The sequence below is a fragment of the Sphaerodactylus townsendi genome, linkage group LG06 (genome assembly GCF_021028975.2).
Source record: "Sphaerodactylus townsendi isolate TG3544 linkage group LG06, MPM_Stown_v2.3, whole genome shotgun sequence".
Classification (NCBI taxonomy): Eukaryota; Metazoa; Chordata; class Lepidosauria; order Squamata; family Sphaerodactylidae; genus Sphaerodactylus; species Sphaerodactylus townsendi.
The window spans coordinates 65,174,227-65,197,117 of NC_059430.1; the positions used below are offsets into that span (position 1 = coordinate 65,174,227).

Sequence of the window (22,891 nt, forward strand, 5' to 3'; positions counted from 1 at the left end):
GCTGAATTTTAAAAGGCACTGCTCACATAAAATGATTTTAAAAATAAAAATAAGCTTTCCAGTAATCATAATTACTGCAAAGGCATACAATACGCTATACTCTGTCTCAGAAAAAGATGTTAGTATGGTCAGTTGAGCTGCAACAGTGGAGAAAATTGTATGCTACCACATTAGAATACAACAAATATGAGAATTATCATTCATTTTTACTCACTACCTTTGTCAAAACCATTATTTTGTGCATGATACTTTGATACAAGAGCATTTATAGTTCAAATGTATTTATAGTTCAAAAATGTATTTTTACTTTCAAATAGATGGGATGTAGCAGGTCTAGGTAGGCACTAGGACCCAGGTAGACCATTCTACAACAAAGAAGATCCAGTATGTTGAGTTCTGTGGTGGAGGAATCTACAACCTTACTAACATCTTTTTTGAGACAGATTGCCCACTCTGCACGGGGCAAAAACAGTGTCCCTGGAACAGTAAAAACACCACTCCAGGGGCACTGTTCACACGGCTGCTGTCTCTGCTTCAAGGCAGCACTGTGCTTTCCCCCCGAAATTGGCGGGGAAATGCGGTTTTCCTGTCTCACTCAATGAGCGAGGGTTTTGAGAAACAGCGTTTCCCAGCTGGTGCAGTGCAAATGGCACCGGGTTGGAGGCGCTGCTTTTAGGCGCCTCCTGCTTTCCCCACACTTACCTGGGGCTTTTCGCATGCACGTCAGTGTGTGTACAGCCCCGAGGCCACACTGGCATCATATATGTCAGTGTGCAGCTGCTGCGGAGGCCCGTGTGGAATGGGCCTAAAATATATGATTGGTTGAACTTACACTCCTTTGCTACCCCTTGACCTGTAGCATCATTAGCAAAGGTCTTTAGTAAACTATGGTTCATCCATCAGGAGATAACATTTAAAAGTAATAGTATCAACCATCAAGTCCCTTAGGTCCACTAGGGCTTTGAAAGTATTGCCAAATGTGTTTGTCAAAAACCCTCAGCCGCTAGGAATACTACCAGACATATCAGATATAGTGGAAGACTATTTTAATTTGTTCCAAGCCTGCAGAGGATAGAATTGCCTGGAACTAATAGCTTAACCAGACAACAATATGTCTATAACAATGCATTTCATTCTATCAGAACAATATCTCTGATTCCAACATCAGTATTATCCTATCCAACAAAAATGACCAGGCCATTATGATATGCCCTATATTTTGGCCCAGATAATCCAACAGCTATCATGGAAGCCATAAACTCTTGAGACAAACTCTAAGCAAGTACCGTAAACCTCAGCATGGATGCTAAAATCCCTCAGTGCCAGAGGCGTACCAGGGTTAAATGGCGCCCGGAGACAGATTGTCTCCAGGATGCCCCCAGGCTCTGCCCCCCTCCCCACCCCCCTCTGTCCCCCACCCCAGCTCTGCCCCCACTGCCCTCGACCCCGCCCATGTCACCATGGACATGGGCAAGGTCTAGGGTGCCCACCTCCTGCCCCCCCACTCCCCCTGCCGGCTGGGCTCCCAGCCGGCAGCCGGCAGTCTTTTCTGACCTCCCCTCCTCCTCCTCATCACTTTCTTGTCCTATTTATTATTATTATTATTATTATTATTATTATTATTATTATTATTATTATTATTATTATTATTAACTATCAGTGTGTTCAAGCCATCAATACAAATTAATAAGATTCTGCTGTAATTAAGTCAGAGCTCATTAGTGTTTACTGGCTTTTAAAATCTGTTTAGTCTATGAAAAAAGAATTTATCCACAGTAAATCAAGTTTGCCACTCTCTTGCCAGTTTTCTTTTACCTCCGCCATGAGTACTTACAATTCTCAAAGGTTTTGTCTAATTTAAACATGTTCAGTTGTCAGCAGTTTTGCCATCTCGTTATACACTGCTTCTGGTTGGCCATTAATTAATACACATGGCAAGGATGGGAAATTGGTCCAAACAATAATTGTTTTTTGCACCTGCCGATTTTCTTACACTTTTGGTTGTGCCTATTCTTGTTCTTTTCTTTTGGGACATAGCCAGCCTCGGTTACAGTTACAAAATTTTCATGGTGCATCATGTGAAAGATGAAATGAAAACCCTTTACTCTTTCTGTAAACACACTCAGCTGAATTTATGTCTATATAAGATTTTCTTAGCCCAGCTATACTATTTGAAGAGGTTGAAGAGACACAATTTATCTTCACTGATAACGGTATCAGTTTATCTGTGCTGACTTGCAATTTATTCAAGTCGATTTCCCCTGACTATTATGCTTCTCTGTTGCAGGGGTTATATGGCTCTCTGCACTTTATGCAGTCTATCCTTCAATGATTAGCCCCCTTTCCCCCAAAAAACCTGCATGAAAAACAGGAAAAACCTGAAGGAAAAAGCCGGCAAGGGACAAGGAGTGAGCTGAGAAAATGGCGCTGATGAGAAAGTCAGGGGAAGGAAGAGAGACTTCGAAAACATCTTAAAGAGACTGCACAGGCAAATGAAGATGTTTTGAAGGTGTTTCAGCTAAAGAATTGTTTTAAAATGACATAAATTTAAAATGTTTTGAGGCTGCAAATAAAACATTTTGGGGTAAAAATGATGCAGAACTCTGTGGAGAAAACATTTTGTTTCTTGCCTCAAAACATTTTAAAGTGTCTATATGGAAAGGGTCAATGTGTTAAATCATGTATTGGTGTGATTTGGCTCAGACACAATAACCACTGCCACCATGGTGATGTCGCACAGAAGTTCTGTGACAGAATGTATTTAGTATCTAGTATCTAGTATTTCTCACAACACTAGAACCAGGGGGCATTCACTGAAAATGCTGGGGGGAAGAATTAGGACTAATAAAAGAAACACTCCTTCACACAATGTGTGATTGGTGTTTGGAATATGCTGCCACAGGAGGCGGTGATGGCCACTAACCTGGATAGCTTTAAAAAGGGCTTCGACAGATTTATGGAGGAGAAGTCGATCTATGGCTACCAATCTTGATCCTCTTTGATCTCAGATTGCAAATGCCTTAGCAGACCAGGTGCTCAGGAGCAGCAGCAGCAGAAGGCCATTGCTTTCACATCCTGCATGTGAGCTCCCAAAGGCACCTGGTGGGCCACTGCGAGTAGCAGAGTGCTGAACTAGATGGACTCTGGTCTGATCCAGCAGGCTAGTTCTTAATGCTTACATGACTGAAAAATTATGAAGATGAGACTTATCTGTGTGCCATCTTGTGAAAATCTAGGCCATTATGAATACTCATGCTATATTACAATGTGGCAAAGGCTGGAAACAGACAACAGTTGTATCTGGAGTCCCAAGTGTAGTGTGATAATGTCAATTGTCATGTTTTATGTGGGCTTACTCCAGAGCCATAGGGTGGGAAATTGCACCCAGGGCAAAATGGCGCCTGGGCGCCTCCCGCTGCACCCCCTCCAGGCAAAGTAGCCAGCTAAAAAAAATCTTTTTTCCGCCCCCCAGGTGCGCACCTTGTGCACGGCACACTCCCCTGTCCCCTTATAGTATAGCCTCTGGCTTAGTCATTACCATCTCTGGTCAACTGTCAATTCATTTTGTAGAATGAAAATGAGACCAAAGAAATTACACTGCACAGCATGGAAAATGATGGTTCTTTTATTCTGTTTTAAACTTTCTTAAAAAAACAACACAACTGACTGTCTCCATTTGTAATGATTTGGCCAAAACCATGCAAGGGAAGGGGAGTGAGGGAGGGGATAGGAATGAGTGAGGGGTGGCATGCAAGGGAGGGGAAGGAGGGGGAGGGGCCCCAGCATCTACATATGGCACACCCACCCTAGCGGAGGGGGAGGGAAGGGTGCCATGCAAAGGAAGGGGAGGGAGGGAGGGGGGGAGGGAGGGAGGAAGTGGTGGCATGAAAGGGGGGGGGGAGGACATAGAAATATATATCTGCCATGATGGAAATGTCAGGGTTCTTGCTTGATCTTTGATGGGTCTACTATTTGATTCCATGAGAATTACTAAAAAAATCACCTTCTTTGATGTATATTGCACAATCTTAATTGTGTTTGACTCGGAAAAAAAAGTCCTGCTGTATTCAATGGGACCTGATCAAGAAAAGGTGCTCAGTAGGAGTCATACAGCACCACTGCATATCTGGAGGAAAACAAATCCTTTCAAAAACTGGATGGTTCAATATTAGCTCTAGTCAAGGAACCACTGGGAAATAAGAAATAAAAGATAAAGTAGGGAAGTTAGCAGATGAGAGATTAAACGAAGGGGACAACAGGGGAGGGGAAGCAGCCTTTGAGAAGAGAAGCTGATCTGGAGTCAAGAAAAAATTAGTTAACATGGGAGTTCAAAGAGTGTGAACACATCATTAAAAACTGAGTAGGCATTTCACAGCAGGGCTCATTTCCAATAGATAAAGTTTAGGATCAGACTGTACATGTTGCAGAATTTATTGTGACAAATGTTAAATGCTGGTGGGATTTGGTCCTTGGTAGGTATGATGTTACAAACATGTGAAAATAGGCTTGTAGTCTCACTTTATTCTCATTTGGAATGCTTACACTGCAAAAGGATGTCATAGTTCTTCAAGGGGGATTCTTTCTGCCAAGGGGGATTCTCCATTTGGAAACAGGAGGCTGTACTACCCATAGTCTTTAAGTTTACATGTTTCAGTACAGGACATTATTCCTCTAATGAAGGCCCATGTTATCATAAACACTAATAGAAGCTGTAGATAGAAACTGAGAAGCTGTTTTTTCTGAGAAATAAACCATGCTTCCTGTTCTATAGCATTATGAACTGACATACAGTATGTTTATGTATAACAGCATTTGTAAAACACAAATGTATTACTGGTATGGTTTTAATCAGTAGTGTAGGTGGGTTTTAAAAATGCTTTTATAGGTAAGAATACTATTTACTCATTGGGAATAGGATGGACTATAGAAACAATGGGTAATGCTCTATGAGATAGCACAAAACTGTAAAAAACAGATGAAGAACATCAATGGTGCTTTTGTAAGTAGGTCAATGACTTGTATTAAAATTACTTGGGAGTATCCAAGTTCAGGGTAAAAAATGTGTGTCTAGAGCTGCAACAAATAAAATATTTATGGTTTCTTTAAAAATAAATAGACTGAGTTGAGCCACTGAAAGGATGCTGTCTTGACTTAATGCAGCAGAAGTCATCATCTGTTTGTTTTTAAATTGAATTTCCTGTTTTCATATTAAGGAATCTGATGTCCTTGAAGTGTGTTATCTGCCATTTTTTAAAATCAAGGTTTATCCCGACATTTACACCAGCTAGAAAGCCTCTTCACCTCTGTAACATTTAATTTTTCTCAGTCTTAAAACATATTACATAAAAATAACTTTAAGTAAAATTACTTTCTTGTAATGGGTGAACACAAGAAAGTTAACCATACTCAGTCTCTTTCAACTCAGTCTCCTTCACTGATGTCTTGTTTACTTGGGACTGTATTAAGGACATCCTTTAAAGCTGCCATATTTGTATGAAATTTTTCAATGCTGAGTTTTTCACATAAATTTAAATAAAGCATAAGGTTTGCAGGCACATGTCTTTGCAGGCTATCTAGCTCTACACAACACACTGTGATTGAACATAATTCGTTCGTTAATAAATTAAAACATTTCTATCCTGCCTTTCTTTTTTGACTCAATGACCGAGTTGTAAGCCACCTTCAGTCTCCTTACAGGAGAAAGGACAGGGTATAAATCGAAACTCTTCTTCTAATTAAAACATCCCCAGCTAAAACCAATGATAAAATAACAAACCCCAAATCTCTCCCCCCTCTCCTTAAAAGATGCCTGCCATCCAAAAGCTCACCCTTTCAGATCTTCCTGAAGATCTCCAAGCAGATCTCCCTCTCTCTTCTTCTGGGAGCCCATCCCACAGAGCAGCAACCAGGATGGGAAAGGCTTAGGCCCTGGCCAGTAGCCGATGGGCCACCCAAACTGGTAGAATAGCCAACAGATGGACTGCCTGATGTGCAGCTGGCTCACAACAGAGGTAGTTCTTCAAATATGTGGGTTCCAAGGTCATGAAGAGTTTTAAAGGTCATAATCAACACACTGAACTGAATTCAGAAACAGACTGGCAGCTAATGAAGCCGTTTCAAAATGGGCAAAGTATGTTCTCTGCAGCTAGCCCTTGACATTTTAAAACAGCCAGTGTGATGCAGTAGCTAGAGTTTCAGATTAGGCTCTGGGAGAACCAGGTTTGAATCCCTATTCTGTCATGATGCTCACTGGATGACCTTGGGCAAGTCACATTTTTAGCCTAACCTACACAGAGGCATACAGAGGGGAAATGGTGCCTGGAAATAAATTGTCTCTGGGCGCCCCCCTGCAGGGCTCCGCCCACCAACCGCTGCCCCCCCTTTGCTCTTGGAGCCTGCAGGCTCTTCTGCCCTCCCCTCCAGGAAGGCAGAAGAGACAGATGATGACTATCGAGGGTGGGGCTTAGGGGGCATAGTCATACCCCACATCACCCTGAGGGTGTGGCCACACCACCCCAAGCCCTTCCGCCAGCCTCTCTGGGTGGCCCCCCTTTGCTCCCAGCTCCCAGGGAGCCGGGAGCCAGCAGCCCCTTCTGCCCTCCCCTTCAGGGAGGCAGAAAAGACTGCCATCTGTCAGCCTCCAGCACTTGTTTTTACAGCACTGAGGCCAGGGGTGGGGCTTGGGTAGGATGTGGACACCCCCCATGTATCCCTGGGGGTGTGGCCCCATCCCCAAGTCCCACCCTCGGCCTCAGTGCTACAAAAGCAAGTGCCAGAGGCCGATAGATGGCAGTCTTTTCTGCTTCCCCAGAGGGGAGGGCAGCAGGGGCTGCTGGCAGCTGAGGGCTCCGGAAGATGAGGCAGCAGGACTTCCTGCTGCCTTGCCATCTTATTCCTGGTCACGTGACCAGGTTAGTGGCACCCAGGGGCAGAAGGTACCCCTCGTCCCCAGGTAGATACATCACTGAACCTACATCACTAGGTTGTTGTGAAGATACAATGTAAAGAATACTGTGAGGCACTTGGGATTCCCACTATGGAGAAAATAATATAGTAATGATATCAAACACAATAACTTAGTAAATAAATGGTTTCTCTCAATTGTGCAAATGCACTGAATAAATCCTATTTTTTTAAAAAAATTGACAATATTACAAAATGAGAGCTCCTAATATCTAGAATTATAAAGAATCACTGGATTATACACTACACTGGATTATACACTACATAGAATATATACTGATTATGATATCCCTACTGCAAATTAAAAATATTCATGCTCTGGAAGACTACTGTCAGACTGATCCATTGGTAGCAGTAGTAAAAGAACAGTGTCATGATTCCTATCAGACATTACACTGAATAAGTAAAACCCAGACAAAAATATAACATTGGTTGAATCCCCTCTAACGATTAAACAGATGACACTCACACGAAATATCCAGGTTTGGTGCAAAACTCCTCACTGCTTTCCTCCCAATCATGGTTTTGGTGCTCCTTGTCTGCCCTATCATGGGTTTCTCCTGGACCTGGATGGAAGTAGACCTTTTTAAAAATGCTGTGATGAATCCGGATTGGATGGGAGCGGTGGGGAGGATCGGGGGGTTGAATCTCTCGCCGTTGAGAGTGACTTGGAGCCTCCCATCCAATCAGGGCGCAGTGGGCTGTGTGCAATGTGCGTGCAGCCTTTTTTTTGTTTTCTGTCCATGGAAGCAGCGTGGACATGGAACAACGTGGGGCCGTTTTTGACTGGTCTACTGTGTATAAGGAAGAAATGAACCCATGTGGGTACAAAAGGACAAAGCTGCACGGAAATGGGGCTTTGTGTAAACAAGCTGTTCCATTTCCGCGTTGAGTCGAGTCACGCATGTGCGTGTTGACATGGCTCCATCCCAACACAATGCAACAACCAATCAGGATAGCCCCTGAGCAGATCGCTCGTTCGATCACGCGATAGTGGGGATTCCTGCATTGCTGCTGCGTTGCTCAAAACAGGATAGTTTGATGGGCACAAGCTGCGGTGGGGAGCACAAAACCGTGATGAAAAGGTGCCAATTCTTTTCAAACCTAGCTTTATCTAGATTCATTTTCTCAGTGGGGAAGGGGCCATAATGTTGACAAACAATGCAATTATTTAGTATAAAGTGTCCAATATGTTAGTTTTAACAGTTTGAGTCTGTGACTTTCAGGAAGTTTATGGATTGCCTAGATTGGACAAACCTGCTCTAATTGCCATGGCCCTCTTAGGTTAAACTAATAGCCAGAAGGAGCAGGGCCTTCTCAGTAGTAGTATCTACTCTTTAGAATTCCTTCCCCAGGTCTCTTGATGTTTTTAAACAAGTAAAACAAGCAAAACAGGTGCTTGTTTTGAAAAAGTAGTTTTTATGCTGCTGGTTTCTGGTTTGATTTGGTTACTTAGTATTGTTTCATCCCATTAATGGCTTTAGAGGCTGCACTGTGTATTATTTTAAGATTGTAAACTGCCTCAAGGGCTTCCTTTCATACCAAAAGGCAGAGTGAATGAATTATGCAACTCCAAGTATAGAATTTGGGTTTCAGTTTCCCCTTCATTCAATGTGCTGCATAAACAATATAGAAGAGGAAAAATAATTTATACCTCTCATAACCCACTTGACAGTTGACTCCTAACAAGTCAGGTGGTAGCAATACTGTCAGATGCTGAATATGAGTATGAATTTCACTACAGTGATTACTACACTGCTTTAAAAGTTAAGACTGCATCAAACAAGTACTTTTCCTGTTATATATAGATTAGATGCATGTTTAATTTTAATCCAAGATCAACTTGAGATTTCACCAGAGCCAACAGAAAATTATATGTTACAATGACAGTTATTTTTAGTTAAATATTATTACACTGATTCACAACAGGTTAAGCGAATTAATCGGTAGAGCAAGCAGAACAATCCAACAGCAAATTAAAGGAGAGTTTACTGAAAACGAACACTTCCATGCAGCTGGATAAAATAACAAGTCTCTGAAAAGAAATAATTTCCAGGAACATGTTATTTAACGACTTCATTCAGCAAAGCACTCTTCATCCATGCAGTGCAGAAATTAATCACTGAGGAAAGCATTAAAGAGCAAAATGCCCGGGCTCAAATCTGCTTCACCTGCACCAGTGACCAGAAGACAGATCCTCTAACCTCATGATGAACTTTTTATGCTCTTAATAATTTTATTAAAGGTGCAGAAAAACAAGTCAGTTTAAAAAATACAGATTGGTCAGCGTCACAATTGATTATGCAAATAACCTTGCATAAAATGAGACATTCTCCATCCTTGTTAATAGAACAATTGGCTGCTTCCCAGTAAAGACTTCCTACACACATTCACAATACTTTTCTTTCCCTGTTATATTCTATTTGCTGCTGAGCCTTTCCATTCAAGAACCAAATTCACCTGACTTCATTAACCTGGGTTTGATAATAAACATCTTATTTAAAAGATAATATTTAATTACAATTTTGCCATTTCTCCAGTGTTTGGTCAAGGATATTGGTGCTGGACCCATTATCTTTATCCCAAGGACCTATTTAGATGTGCCATACCTGGATTGTAAAAGAACATGTGAGCATCTGCAGAGTACTTTTCTCAAAAAAGCAATGCCCACACCAATCCAGGAGTCAGTTGCAGTCTGGAGCCTTAAGAGGCTTTGGAAGATGAGCCCTTGAAGGTCCCCTGAAGGAAATGCCATTTCTTTTGTTCAGTCTGTGTTATTCAGTCTGCATTTCACTATCAGAGGCATTGCCAAGGAGGCATCCTTGTTCAGGACAGGTTTGAAGCTTTACTATTGTCTCTTGCAGGACTACCAGTAGAAGAGCTATTCCTTCATCTTATTCAGTTTAGTCCAGCAGGAGGAGGAGGAGGAGGAAGAAGAGCTTGGATTTATATCCCCCTTTTCTCTCCTGTAAGGAGACTCAAGGGGGTTTACAATCTCCTTTCCCTTCCCGCCCCACAACAAACACCCTGTGAGGTGGGTGCGGCTGAGAGAGCTCCAAAGAACGATGACTAGTCTAAAGTCACCCAGCAGGCATGTGTTGAAGTGCACAAGCTAATCTGGTTCACCAGATAAATCCCCACAGCTCAAGTGGCAGAGCAGGGAATCAAACCCAGTTCTCCAGATTAGAGTGCACCTGCTCCTAACCACTACATCACGCTGGCTGGTGCAGAGGAGTAGCAAGGGGGAATAGGCGCCCAGTTCCCCAGTGCATACTCCGCCTCTGTGCTGTTCCCATCCCAGAACGCACCCGCCACACCCCCACAGGGGTGCGCACCCAGTGTGTCATGCACCCCCCACCCCCTCTGGGCTGGTGCAAGGGAGGTTGGGAGGGAGAGGAGGAGGAAGATGCATTTGGAACATGACCAGTACTATACCTTGTTTAGGATAAAGATGACACCAGATTTGAGAATTAATCCACCATTTCCTGGACCATCTTTGTTCTAGAATGCTCCGCTTGGGTCCTAGTGCCTTGGAGCCAGAACTAGGTAGGCACTAGGATCCAAATGGAACATTCTAGAACAAAGACGGTCCAGGAAATGGCAGATTAATTCACAAATCTGGTGTCATCTTTATCCTGAACAGGGTATAGGATGCATCCAAGGCTTGCCTTGCCATAGTCTGTGGAATACTTGGTGCCTGGTTTCACCAGACAAGAGACTGAAATGACAGAATGGACCATAGGTGTTGCAGGTGCAGCATCACATTTTTAAAGGCTCCATTATGTTAAAAAGTTCCACCACGACATGTAAGGAGAAGGGGTATATGCTTTCAGTTAGTTTTGCTAATCTCTTGTTTGCACTTTTTTTTAAACAAAGTGGAGCATTTAAAAGCACCTACAGTCTGCACTTTTTCAGTCCATTTTACCTCTCGGTTTATAAACCAGACCGGTCGGAATTATTCCATCCTTTAAGCTCTTTCCCGCCCCAGCATTTCAACCCCAGTGTTCCTTTTCTTGTCACCCCAGATTTGCCATCAATTAGTTGCTTGCTTCACGCGGTTTTTCCTTCCGTCGACTGCTCGATGGCGCTTCTCTCCATCCTGGCAGCCTACGCGGTCGGAGGAGGAAGCAACTGCTGTTCTAAGGGCGGGGGCCAGGACAGCACCTCGGGTGCCTACAGCACGTGGATCTAGAGCGCCTGAAAGACCACCCATTAAAAGAGCTACCCCCTTCGAATTTTGATAACTGGTGGACAAACGTGTGGCTGAATCAACTGGGGTTTCCAACTATGGAAATTCCGTCATTCCCAGGGGTACCCGACCAACATACAAGCGTAAATCCCACTGGGCGTGTAGCCCTTACGCTTGGACTCCGAGGCACTGGATGATTTAGCAGGCTAATCCTTGTCGAAACCTTTCTCAGAATAGTTCTGCGAGACTACGGGGCGTCTCTCTGATTTTCTGAGCCGGGATGCACCAAAACTCAAGTCCGTATCACTAAAGCGCTGGGGGCTTCCGGCGCATCTCCCCCCTCCCCACGGTGACTGCGGCCACTGGTCCCCGCGCCCTTGGGCGGAGGCGGGCGAGGTGCCTTGGAATGAGCGCGCGGTGCGCCTGGTTCCTGCGCAGGGCTTCCCTCCTCGCCGAAACGAGATCCAGCGCCGTTCGCCGGTCTCTCGTTGCGATCTCGGCCGGAGGAGACAAGCACGCCTGGGAGGGCGGGAGTGAGGGCGGCCACCTGCTTGCCTGCCTGCCTGCCTGTCGAAGGAGCCGCCTTCCCGCCCACCGGCCTGGCATCATTGGCCCCAGCCCGCCCCCTCCTCCAAGCCGTCTACTTCTCTTCTGGGGCTGCTGGTGAGGAGGAGCCAACCAGCCTCCAGCTCCAGCGGTGCCGGGGGCAGCTACAGCTGCTGATACCGCTCTGGGTAACGGCGGCCAGGGTTGCAGACGGAGCCCTGAGCGGGAAGCTAGCCAGGCTGCTTGGCAGCTCGGTCTTTTCCTCGCTGGAGTAATTGCGGCTCTTGCCCTCCATTGTCTCCGTCTGTTTCCAACAGGTTCGTACCGAGGAGCTGCCGGCTTCCCCGCGCGTTGCCTTTCGCTTGGCGCCATTCCGGGCGGATTCCCGACACAGCTTGCTGGCTTCGGGCTGCTGTTTGCTGCGCCCTCGAGGAGGAGGAGAAGAGGAGGAGGAGGATGGCTCCGGCGAGTCCCCCCGGTCCCCTGACCAGCTGGAGCCCGGCTTTCTGCTGAGCCCAAGAGCAGCCGGCTGGTGGCTTTCGAGGTCGATTTTCCGCCCATCCCGTTGTTGAGGATTATGGATTGATCGCCCGTCTCTTCTTGCGCTATGGAGCCCCGGGTCTGCTTAAGCGCCTTGTGCTTGCTTTTCAGCCTGGCTTCAGGTAAGTGTGCGATCGACAATAAAGGAGCCTTCCCCTCCGAGCCTCTTGCAAACCGAAGACCTGGAAAGAAAAGCCCTTTCTATGCACGATCCTTATTTCCCGGGGCATCTTTGGGCACGGAGGGAGCCACCGCCTCTTTCCAGAAGCTCATTTTCCAGGTGCAAAATTTAAAAAGGGGGGGGGGAGGGAGGAAAGAAGCACATCCGAACTTTACGAATGGATTGTGTTAAAGTAGGTCATTGAAATAGGACTAGCTGACGCGGCTGATCGCAAGAAGTACCTGAACCGTTTACTGGAAGAATAGGGAGGGGGAAAGCTGCTGGTGGGTAGAAAAGGGGAGGGGGAATACACTTAGGTGTCTAGGGGTGTGATTCCTGTGTTCTGGATCAAGTTCTAGGGTTTGGCGTGGACCCGTCGGTGCAGATCGACGTGCTGACCGAGTTACAACTGGGAGATTCTGTGGCTGGCGTGTTGCAAGTGCAGGGACTGCACAACGGGAGCAAAGCTTTCTTCTTCCAAGGTAACATCTGTTTTGCCTGCTCACTGGGCAGGGTTAATCGAGTCCACCTGAATAATTCCTGAATTTGCTGGCAAATGCATTTGACTGAACTTTTTGCATTAACGTGTGGGCAGACAGGATTCCTCTTGGCTCATGATGGAAGACAGTCCATTTGCTCAGCAAACCTCTTCCCAGATCTCTTAAGCACCAGAGTTTCTCTTTCTTCCTCCCCCTTGCTCTTAGCTCTTCTTTTGATTGATAGGCCTTTAATTAATGGTCAGCAGGAGAGCTGATGGCAGATGGCTTGTTTTGTCAGGCTGGGGAATCCTGAATAATCAACAGAGTAATTGAAATGGCTTTTTATTTTGGGGTGATGGTGCCAGGTTAAACTCTGAAATGTAGAGCCCATAACAATAGAAGATGGTTAAAACAAAGTGTTACAAAAATTGTCTTCTGGAATTCTATAGAAGCTGGGGTTTTTTTTAAAAGCATGAAGCATTGATGTACGCACAGACTTGACAATCTGTTAATTAAGAAACCAGTTTCATATCAAGATTTTGTAAAGGCACTTGTAGTTTTGTTTAGTAAAAGGAAAAATAATAATATAAGCTCCAGAAAAAGTCTTTAATTTTTATAAAAGAAATATTTCTCATAGAGCAATTTCATAAATACAAATTTTTAATTTTGAATGAGATTTGAACACACATGTTTATTTGAAATATCTTCTTGCAGGTAACTGTTTTGCATTTACAAAACAAAGGATTGCTTTATGGTGCCATTTGTTTGGCTAGGAATGTAAGTTATACTTGAATGAATATATTTTCTGCTTCAAATAGTGAAAGTGGCCTTTTCAACCAGTTGTAATATAAGGAAAAATCTAAAAAAAAATGTTGGTTTTAACTTCTGAATTGGAATGTATTAAATGCTGACTGTAGTTACTGGCGGGTTGAGTTTAAGGTGGTGTTCTCTAGTATGACCAGAGTGTGTCGCTATGGCCATTATCATAGAAAGACCCTGAGGACACCCTTTGAAAGGGAGAACATGCTATTTTTAAACAGAAAGGTCCTCATCATTATCACTGAATGCAGACATATAAATGTATGGGTTCTCTATACAATGAAAATCTAAAACAGGTATGATTATAAATATGAGATTATTGCAGTTTAGATGTTAGTACCATGAACAGTTCAAAACTTTGTAAATTGAACTTAAGCAATAGGTTTTTTAAAAAAGGATGACAGTCCCGCAAATTGAATTTTCTGAAGATTTTATCTTGTCTTCCATTTTTCAAAGAGGACAGGGCAACATATATAGTTATTCCTTAATTTTTATTCCAAAACTTCTATAAGGGAGGTGAGAGTGAGAATTTGTGACTGCCTCAAGATTCCTTAATGAGATTTTATTGCACTCTATCTTCTACACTATGCTAATTTGTATCCAGCAACGATGGATCTTGATTTCTGCCCACTGGAGATAGCTAAGCTTGATACAGAGGCAGGGCAATGGCTAGAGGAGTATTTTGTCAAAAATTATATAAACAAACACTTTATAAAATTGTCTAATATTGGGGCATCTTGCCCCTTTTGTCCCCCCAAAAAGAGACGTTGTGTGTAAAAAAAAAAAGAACAGGGGCAATGTAAAGGGTCTTTTTGCATTCAGAAACATTATGAGACTAACATTAATGAGAGAAGTGACACCTTGGAGAAATTAAATGCAAATAGAATATTATGCTCTGCCTAAAAAATCACAACCCAGTAATAGTGATGCCATCTATTATACAACTGTCTTAGCCCTTCAGTTCTCATACCCTTGGAGGCACAGTTAAATACTGAACAACCCGTTTTACAAACTCAGGCCTCCTCTGTACACAAATAAAGAAGACAGTTCCTAGAATGTGATTCTGGGGAGTATCTTGATTATTAGAAGCATATGTGCATATCCATATTTGTATGTCTTAGCCTCCTGAATAATTCCCAGTTGGAAAGGTGTAGATGAATTGGGGGGAAATGTAGTATGGTTGCGACTGGCAGAAGGTGTCCAGGCTGAAGTCTCCTACTACCTGATGATTTTCACTGGAGTTGCTTGAGATTGAATATGAGGCCTTCTGCATGCAGAATAGATGTACCACAGAGTTACTTCTCTCCTCAAATTTCTCAGATATTTAGATTTTATGTTATGAATGAAGTTTGCTGAAGCACTGAAGGTTAGCATGAAAGTGCCATTTTGTTACAAAATCATACAAAACAATACTTGAATCTGATATGCAAGTTCTTAACTTTTCTTGGCATCAAACTACAGAAAAGCTAAATATCAGTAAATCAGTGACATAATAAGCATAGGAAAAAACTGTTTAGAACCCATAGTCTTTGTTTATAAAAAGGTACTTAATGGAAATGAATTATCAAAAGTGAGAGGTCTTTCTGACTTGGGTGAATTTTGCAGTAAGAAGTTCCACTGACCATTTTTATTAAATAAAATAACGAAACAACAGAACTCTAAGCAGTAAGCAACATGTAGAAGCATATTTCAGTGTCTGTTGTGTGATCACTACATTGATCTGGATGGAAAGGTGGTTAAAAAGTCAGAAGAATCAAGGAAAGATCAGTAATTGCAAAAATCTGTATTTAATTTCTACTGTGGTGAATTAAGCTGAATATCTGATAGAGAGGAAACAAACGTTGAGCAATAGAAAGAGACTGTGCATTAGATGGTAGAGTCTGGAAATTCTGAAAACAGTGATTTCTTTTTATCAGTTAAAATGTTTCAATATTTATACTTGATTATTTCAGGAAAAACAATAAAATAAAAAGCTCAGTTGGACTGAAAGTATATGGTAGGCTATGTTAAAGTACAAAGTTGGTACAGAACACCAAGGAATGTATTTAAACTGTCACTATGATATACGACGGAACTTAACAGCTATTGGCTTCCCAAATGGTTCTTCCTGGCACATATTGCTGACAAAAAATAAAACATGAATAGACCAATTTGTTCAGCACTAATAGCCCCATCCAGAGGCTGAGGCAGCAGGAAGTGATGCCCCCACTGTGTCACCCTGCTGCCTCCAGAGGGCTTTTGGCCAGTGCAGGGAAGCAGGAACAACAACAAACCTTCTCACATAGCCAAAAGCCCTCCATGGGGTTGAATGGACTTGTATCACCTTTTTTGGGTGGCATAAGTCCAGGGCACTGGCTGCAGTGCCTGTGGCCCAAAAGCCCAGTTGGGAGCTGACTATTATTGGCTACTACCCTGGGAACACCCCAGTCTGCCCCTCCCCATGCAGGGGTCCAATCAACACAGGGTGGAATGCCCTTCTGGGTTGGCTGCTGCTGAGGTCAGCGATGCTGTCTTCCTCCCAGATAGCCCACCCTGCCAGCACATTTGCCAAATGTGCCAGTGAGAAGGGCATACACAAGCTTGCATTGACTCACACCCTTTGGATTGGGCTGTATATCTATAATATGTAGTTACTATTACTATGTTACTATTACTGTGTTACAGTTGGCATATTGTTTTTATCTTTGTCCTTTCATTTTTTTTGAAACAGCCTCTTATGTTGTGTTCATAAATTTGTCTTCCCACTGTACCAGACAAATAACCATAAAACTTGTAGGAGAAAGTTGCAGAATGGACAAAGTTGAAATATTCTTCACTCTCTGTGTTAAATTTTGTCCTAGTTATGCTGCTCATAGGGAGTAACCAAGTATACCAGAAAAAGAAAAATGAAACCCTTTTCCATTTAAAATTAACCATTGCAAAACACTGAATAATAATCTTCCTAAGCTCCCTCTTATCTGTGTAGGAGGCGGTCTTGAAAGCTATCAAGTTTCTTAATGCATTGTAGTTATAAGTGATTTAGCTACTCTTTATCATTCCACACAACCAATAGAATTTCCAGTTCTTCCTACATTCCAATATAAATAGAAATTACTGAGAATATGTAAAATGTAAATGAATTACTTTTAAGTATTTATTGGTCATATGCGATAGCAATCAAAATATTAATGGGCTTGTAAGACTATCAAGAAAGAAGAGTAGGCACTTGAAGACAGTTTTATGGTTTCTTCACAGTTTTGCAACTCTGGAACTCCTAGCTCAAAGTATTTTTTTAATCTTAGTTACTTCTGTGGAAAAAAAGTGCTCATTGAAACAGAATAATGAATAATGAATTATAACAACTGGCACAGAATTGTGAGTGACCTTGGGCCAGTCTAATGGTATGTTTTATGATGGAATTAAAGTAATGAATGAGGAACTGGGTGTTTATATCAGCTTTAGCTGAGGGGGTGAAGAAATCGTCTCTTATTAATCTTTGTGATGAGCTGTGAGCTTTAGCTCAACAGTCAGTTAATTGGGGATGAAGTTACAGCTACCTTGTTCTGTCCTGGAGAAAAGAAAAGAAAGAATTTTCACTGCAGTAATAATAACTGCTTTATTTTACTATTCTATCAAGATAAATCAAAACCTCCCCTGGGAACATCCCAGTCTAAGAATGGGTGATAAAAAGCATCAGGGTGACCGAGAAGAGGTAAACCTTCCTCCTTCTGCTAAACAACTTAAGATTGGCGACCTTTTGGGGCCTATGAACCCTGCAACACAACAGAAAAGTTATTAGAAAGAATTTGCATTACCTGTAGAAAACTGCTTTTCTTTTTTGGATGAGGAGGAAGGCTCCAACTATGATCCCATTCAGTTAATTAAGGACAGTAGGGGGACTAACCAGAGGCATACCAAGAGTAAATGGCACCTGAAGACAAATTGTCTCGGAGGGGTGGTGCAGGGGGTGGAACCGGGCTCCCTGGACCCTGCCCATGTTGATGATGACATGGGCGAGGTTGAGGGTGCTAGGAAGTCCTGCTGCCTTGTTGTCATCAAGTGCCCTTGACCCCGCCCATGTGTCATCAACATGGGCAGGGTTGAGGGCGCCTGGTTCCGTCCCCCACTGTTGTATTCCTGATCACATGGGGGGCCAATTTTGCACCCCCCATGTGACCAGAAGAGTGGACTCAGGGGCAAGGGGTACCCCTTGTCCCTAGGCAAATACACCACTGCGACTAACAAAAGGGTGAGACTAAACAAACCTCTTCAAGCTGCCATTGGTAGTACTGATGTGGAGCGTCGAATGATTCCCTTGCTCCCTTGTTTTCTACTTCAAAGAGTAATGTGAATACAAGCTCCAAATTTGTGGACCCCTTGTCAACTGAAATGGAGGTCTTGCGCAGCCTTAGCAACCTTATTGGAAATACTGTGGAGATTATATTTAAGGAACTCACCCAAAGTTTGATGCTTGATGGCAACAAAGTTTCACTTTAGGGTATTTAACTATCAAAATCTTTGTGCCTCCTGGATCTCTCTAGACTTGGCCATATGCCATTGTAGTGTTCTGTTGAAAAAGAACCCAAGCTAAATAGATCTAGTATCTGTACAAAGACTTGATGATACCAATTACTCTTATGCACCATAAAGACTTATTCTTACATTTTAATCAGAAACCATCCCACAACAACTTTTAAGACAAATTCCAGCTCTTGCATGAAAAGGGGTTTATATCCAGTGCACATTTTAAAAAATCTAAATATTGTTCCATTAATTGGGAGAAACATAATTGGTAAACATAATATGCTAACGAATATCAGAACTGAGCCACCCTGGTTTCTTAATGAACATCACGTAGGAGTAGAAGAACTGGAGGATATTCAGTGGATGGAGAATGATGTTCTAGAGGACAATGTTAGAGAATCCTTTGAACAACTGCAGATATTGGACCAGATAATTATTGGAAGACTGGAATCACTTAAAGGAAGCCTCCTATCCAATATGAAGTGCACCATAAAGACATCTTCCCCTTGTGGCCAACCTCGGGTGGAAATGGAAGATCAAAAGGAAATCAGTGATATGACAAATCGTTCAAATTTTTCTACAGCTCTCTTGTTGTCTACTGATTTATACAATGAGGCTCATGGTTCCCAATTTGGAGTTTCCTCTGTACAGCCAGCACCTCCTCCAATGGCAAATATATTGGAGGGCCAGACAGTCTCCACATGAAGGCAACTGATTCACAAAAAAATAATATTTCTTTTAAATAGTAAGAATAATGTGGTCCTGAAGGTTGTGGCCAAATTTTTATGTGGGGTTATTTTCATATGTTCTTAGCTATGTTTTTAATTGTATTTATGACTTTCTTATGCCAATAAAGGTTGTGAAATGAAATGAAATATTCTTTTCAAACTAAAATAAAGTAATACATCTCTGTGGTGTTTAGCCATGGTGTGGAAAGTAAATGCCTGATATAACTGCTGGTGAGCCCTGGAACAAATTAAATCCTGAGTTTCCTTGTATGTTGAGTTGAAATAAATAAACAAATAATGTTAAATGTTTATGTGTACATTATTGGCCTCATTTAAGAGTCATAGAATGCCATCAAGCTGAATTGTGGGAGGTTCATGATGGGAAATTCATGGAGGTTATGGCTTTAATGTAAAACTCACCTCTTATACAGAATTATATGCTAATTTTTTGCAACTATTTACAACTCAATTTCCATGTTATTTTATGGCTTTTTGTTCGTGAGAATTGGAAATGTAAAAATAGCAAAAGATGAGGCATATTTTGAAAGAAGCCTTGAATTATAACCCAGACTATTCTTCATGAATTTCTTTTCCTCTGATGGTGGTGCTAGTAGCTTAAGTTGAATAATTATACCTTCGGAAAATATGACAAGGTGGGCCTTGTGTGTCACCTTTTTATTTTGGCAGGATAGAGTAGAGTGTTTGATGGACAACTGATGGTCAGATTTTACTGTACTCCATGCAAACATAATAATATGTTTGGAAGATACTCTTGGCTAAATCAGTTTCCTGTGCTTAAGGGGAAAAAAGGTAATAGTTGCTGATGCACATTGTTTGCCTTTTATGAAGACACTACTGCCAATTTAATGTAATATTGTGCTGAAAAAATGCTAACTAGGTGGATGAACTTCAATAGGGAGAAAGTCATATATAAATACAAAGGCAAGGAAAAGTGGAAGATAGCTTATGTGTTCAGAATAAGCTTACTGTTGAAGGAGAATGAGATGTTGCTAGAATTTATGAGGAAGGGGTTTGGGAGAGCCAGATAAATGGGGGTTTGCAAAGGGCACAAACATCTCTGGATGTAAGTAATCAGCCACAGACAAGGACAGATAGCCTGTGTTCAAAACAAAATACACCAATGGAGGCAAGTGATGCAAAATATGCTTTATATACAATGCAGACAGCCCAGATACTATACTAATAGGTAAAGCTTAAAATGGTAGCTTCCACATCTGCGTTTATACTGATACAAAGATCCTTTATCCTGTTCTTTCTCAGAAGCAAAATACAATTACTAGTAATTGTGTAAGTAGAGAACTGGATCTGCCTTATACTGAATCAGACCCTTGATCCATCAGTCAGTATTGCTTACTCAGACTGGCAGCAGCTTTCAGGCAGAGGTCCTTTTATACCACCATCCATTCAATGCTTTTTCCTGGGCTCAGGGGAAGAGGCTTTTTCTGGAGGGACATGTATGAAGGAATTTTTTTTGATAGTATAAATATGTATAGGCAAGTATAGCTGTAAAAGAGGGAGCTAATGAAGTTGAATCCAGCAAAGACGGAAGTCCTGTGGTTGGATTGTGGGGAGAGGCTGGGGGACTTTTGCTTGCCTATGCTGGATGGCGAGGCCTTACATCTAGCCTCGACCGTCTGTAGTCTGGGAGTGATCCTGGACCCGGTGTTATCGCTGGAGGGCCAGGTTGCCCAGATGGCCCGAGTGGCTTTTTACCATTTACATCAGGATCACTGTAACTTGCTCTACGCGGGCCTGCCTCTGAATGTGATCCAGAAACTTAAACTCATTCAGCACGTGACAGCTAGGCAAGTGACAGCTAGTCAGGACTGGATCCCCCCAGTCCTATACCACCTTCATTGGCTGCCGATCGAGTTCTGGATCATGTTCAAAGTTTTGGTTTTAACCTTCATGGCCGTGAGCGGTCTTGGACCTGCATATCTGAGGGACCGCGTCTCCCCATATTGCCCCTCCAGGACCCTCCACTCTTCGGAGGTGTACCTGCTAGAGGTCCCTAGCCCCAGAAACATCCGGCTGGCCTCTACAAGGGCCAGGTCTTTTCCAAGGTGGAATAAGCTGCCTAAGGAGGTTAGAGCCCTGCAGGACCTACAGGACTTTTGCAGGGCCTGTAAAACAACCTTGTTCGATCAAGCCTTTCCACCTAGCCAGCTGGGGAGATTGTAAATACACTAGCTCTGCCTTGGCCTCCTTTGAGTACAGAGGGAAGGGGGGTGGGTTTTGTTGCCATCTATTTTTATCTGTTGACTAGATCTGTTTCATTGTATTGTATTTTATATGGGTTTTGATCTTGTTGTAAATGCTTCCCTGAGCCTCTGGGGAAGGGCGGGTTATAAATATAAATAAATTATAAATAAATAATGGATTTGTGTACGAGAAGAATTCGTGTTCATCTTTGTAAAACATTCTGTCAGTCAAATGAATTCTGATTATCTAAATGTTGGTGTTTGTATGATATGTGTTAGAATTCAGATCTTGATAGTTCCAAGCTGGTCAACAGTGTCTTAAAATTATGAATCTTGAACCATTGGTTTAAAACAAGTAAATAGGAATAATCAAAATATAATTTGGTGCTAAAAATTCATGTAGTTGGCTGAGTTTAGTAACATTATGCACATGATAAATTTGATACAGCTGAGTAGCCATGGCGGAATCTGATGGAAGGATTATATAATTCAAAGGCAGTCAATTGCTGCTGTTCCTTGAGAATATGTTGAATGTTAACTCCAGAACATCAACATCAGAACTAAGATTGGATAGGCATGTGTATGTGTAATTAGGTAAAGCAGTGTGGTAAAAAAAAGCTGAAGAATCACCCATAAATGTTCAGTACATGTAAGTACTCATTAAAGTTGGTTTAAATAGATATTAGCATTTTAAAGTCATGTGAATATGTCCGTGGCTACACAGCCATTTTGTGATGGTGAGGACCATAATAGTAGACTGTACTAACAAACCATTTCAAACTGGCCATACGGTTACAATAGATGTTTTTCATTATAATAGAGATAACTTTTAATGTGTTTAGCTATGTAGAGTAAATGCTAAAAGGTGTACAGCAGTCCCTCTCGCTGGGGTTAGGGGCGTGGCACCCCCTGCAATGTGGAAAACCATGTAAAATGGGAGAGACAGGGCTGCAGGTTGTTTGGGTGATTTGTGTGTGGTGGCAGCTATTCACCTTCTCTGGGCAACTCGGGAGGTGGTGGCATTGGCAGAGGTGGCCCCTTGATAGCGGTGGACATGAGAAGCTTTTCATCGGCAGCCCACCTTGTGGTACTGGGGCCCATTCTGGGAGATTTTTGGGAGTTTCTTTGAGGGGTGGGGTCTGACGCTGACTCGCAATCAGTCAAAACTGCTATGTGGAAAGTTGTGGTTGGGACAACTGTGTATGCTTAAATATATCTTCTATGCATTTATTAAAGGTATAGGAGTCCTGTAATTTCTTGTATCTGGACTTGCTTTATTTCTGGTGTCTTTTATACAATATGAATGAAAATTATGATTAAAGAAGTAAAGGGTTTTTTTTTTGCAGAAACCAAGAAGAAGAACAGTAAGGCATTTTCCTGCAGTAAATACTTACTCAGTGCTATCTTCTATTTTCTTCATGGTCATTGCCATGTACAGCAATGTATACTGCTGCCTAGGAGAACATACTTAGAGAGAATCTGAATTTTGATTGTCTATATCTCATGTCCTTTTGTGAAGGTACTGGTACAATAGGAAAAATTGAACACAATAGCTCTGGATACTGTGAAAAACATTTTCAGTCAGTGATTCTAATAGTACAGTAAAACATCCATTAATTTGTTGCTTTATTAGGATTTTGAGATTTTTAGCATGCTTGTAAAGATTGAAGTTTCCTTTACAAAGTTCCCAAGACTGTGAAGTGTAACAGCTGTTCACAAGTAACTAAAATTAAATTGACTGT

The 22,891-nt window shown here is 42.3% G+C and overlaps 1 protein-coding gene across 1 annotated transcript in view; it reads left to right on the forward strand.

Moving 5' to 3' along the window:
- Nucleotides 1-11,798: 11,798 nt before the first annotated feature.
- NELL2 (neural EGFL like 2) overlaps nucleotides 11,799-22,891 on the forward strand; it is a 137,892-nt gene continuing 126,799 nt past the window's right edge. The window contains exons 1-2 of the mRNA XM_048500307.1: nucleotides 11,799-12,360; nucleotides 12,752-12,880. Coding sequence (XP_048356264.1) covers nucleotides 12,306-12,360; nucleotides 12,752-12,880 — 184 coding nt within the window. The 5' untranslated portion in view covers nucleotides 11,799-12,305. The remainder of the gene's footprint in view (nucleotides 12,361-12,751; nucleotides 12,881-22,891) is intronic.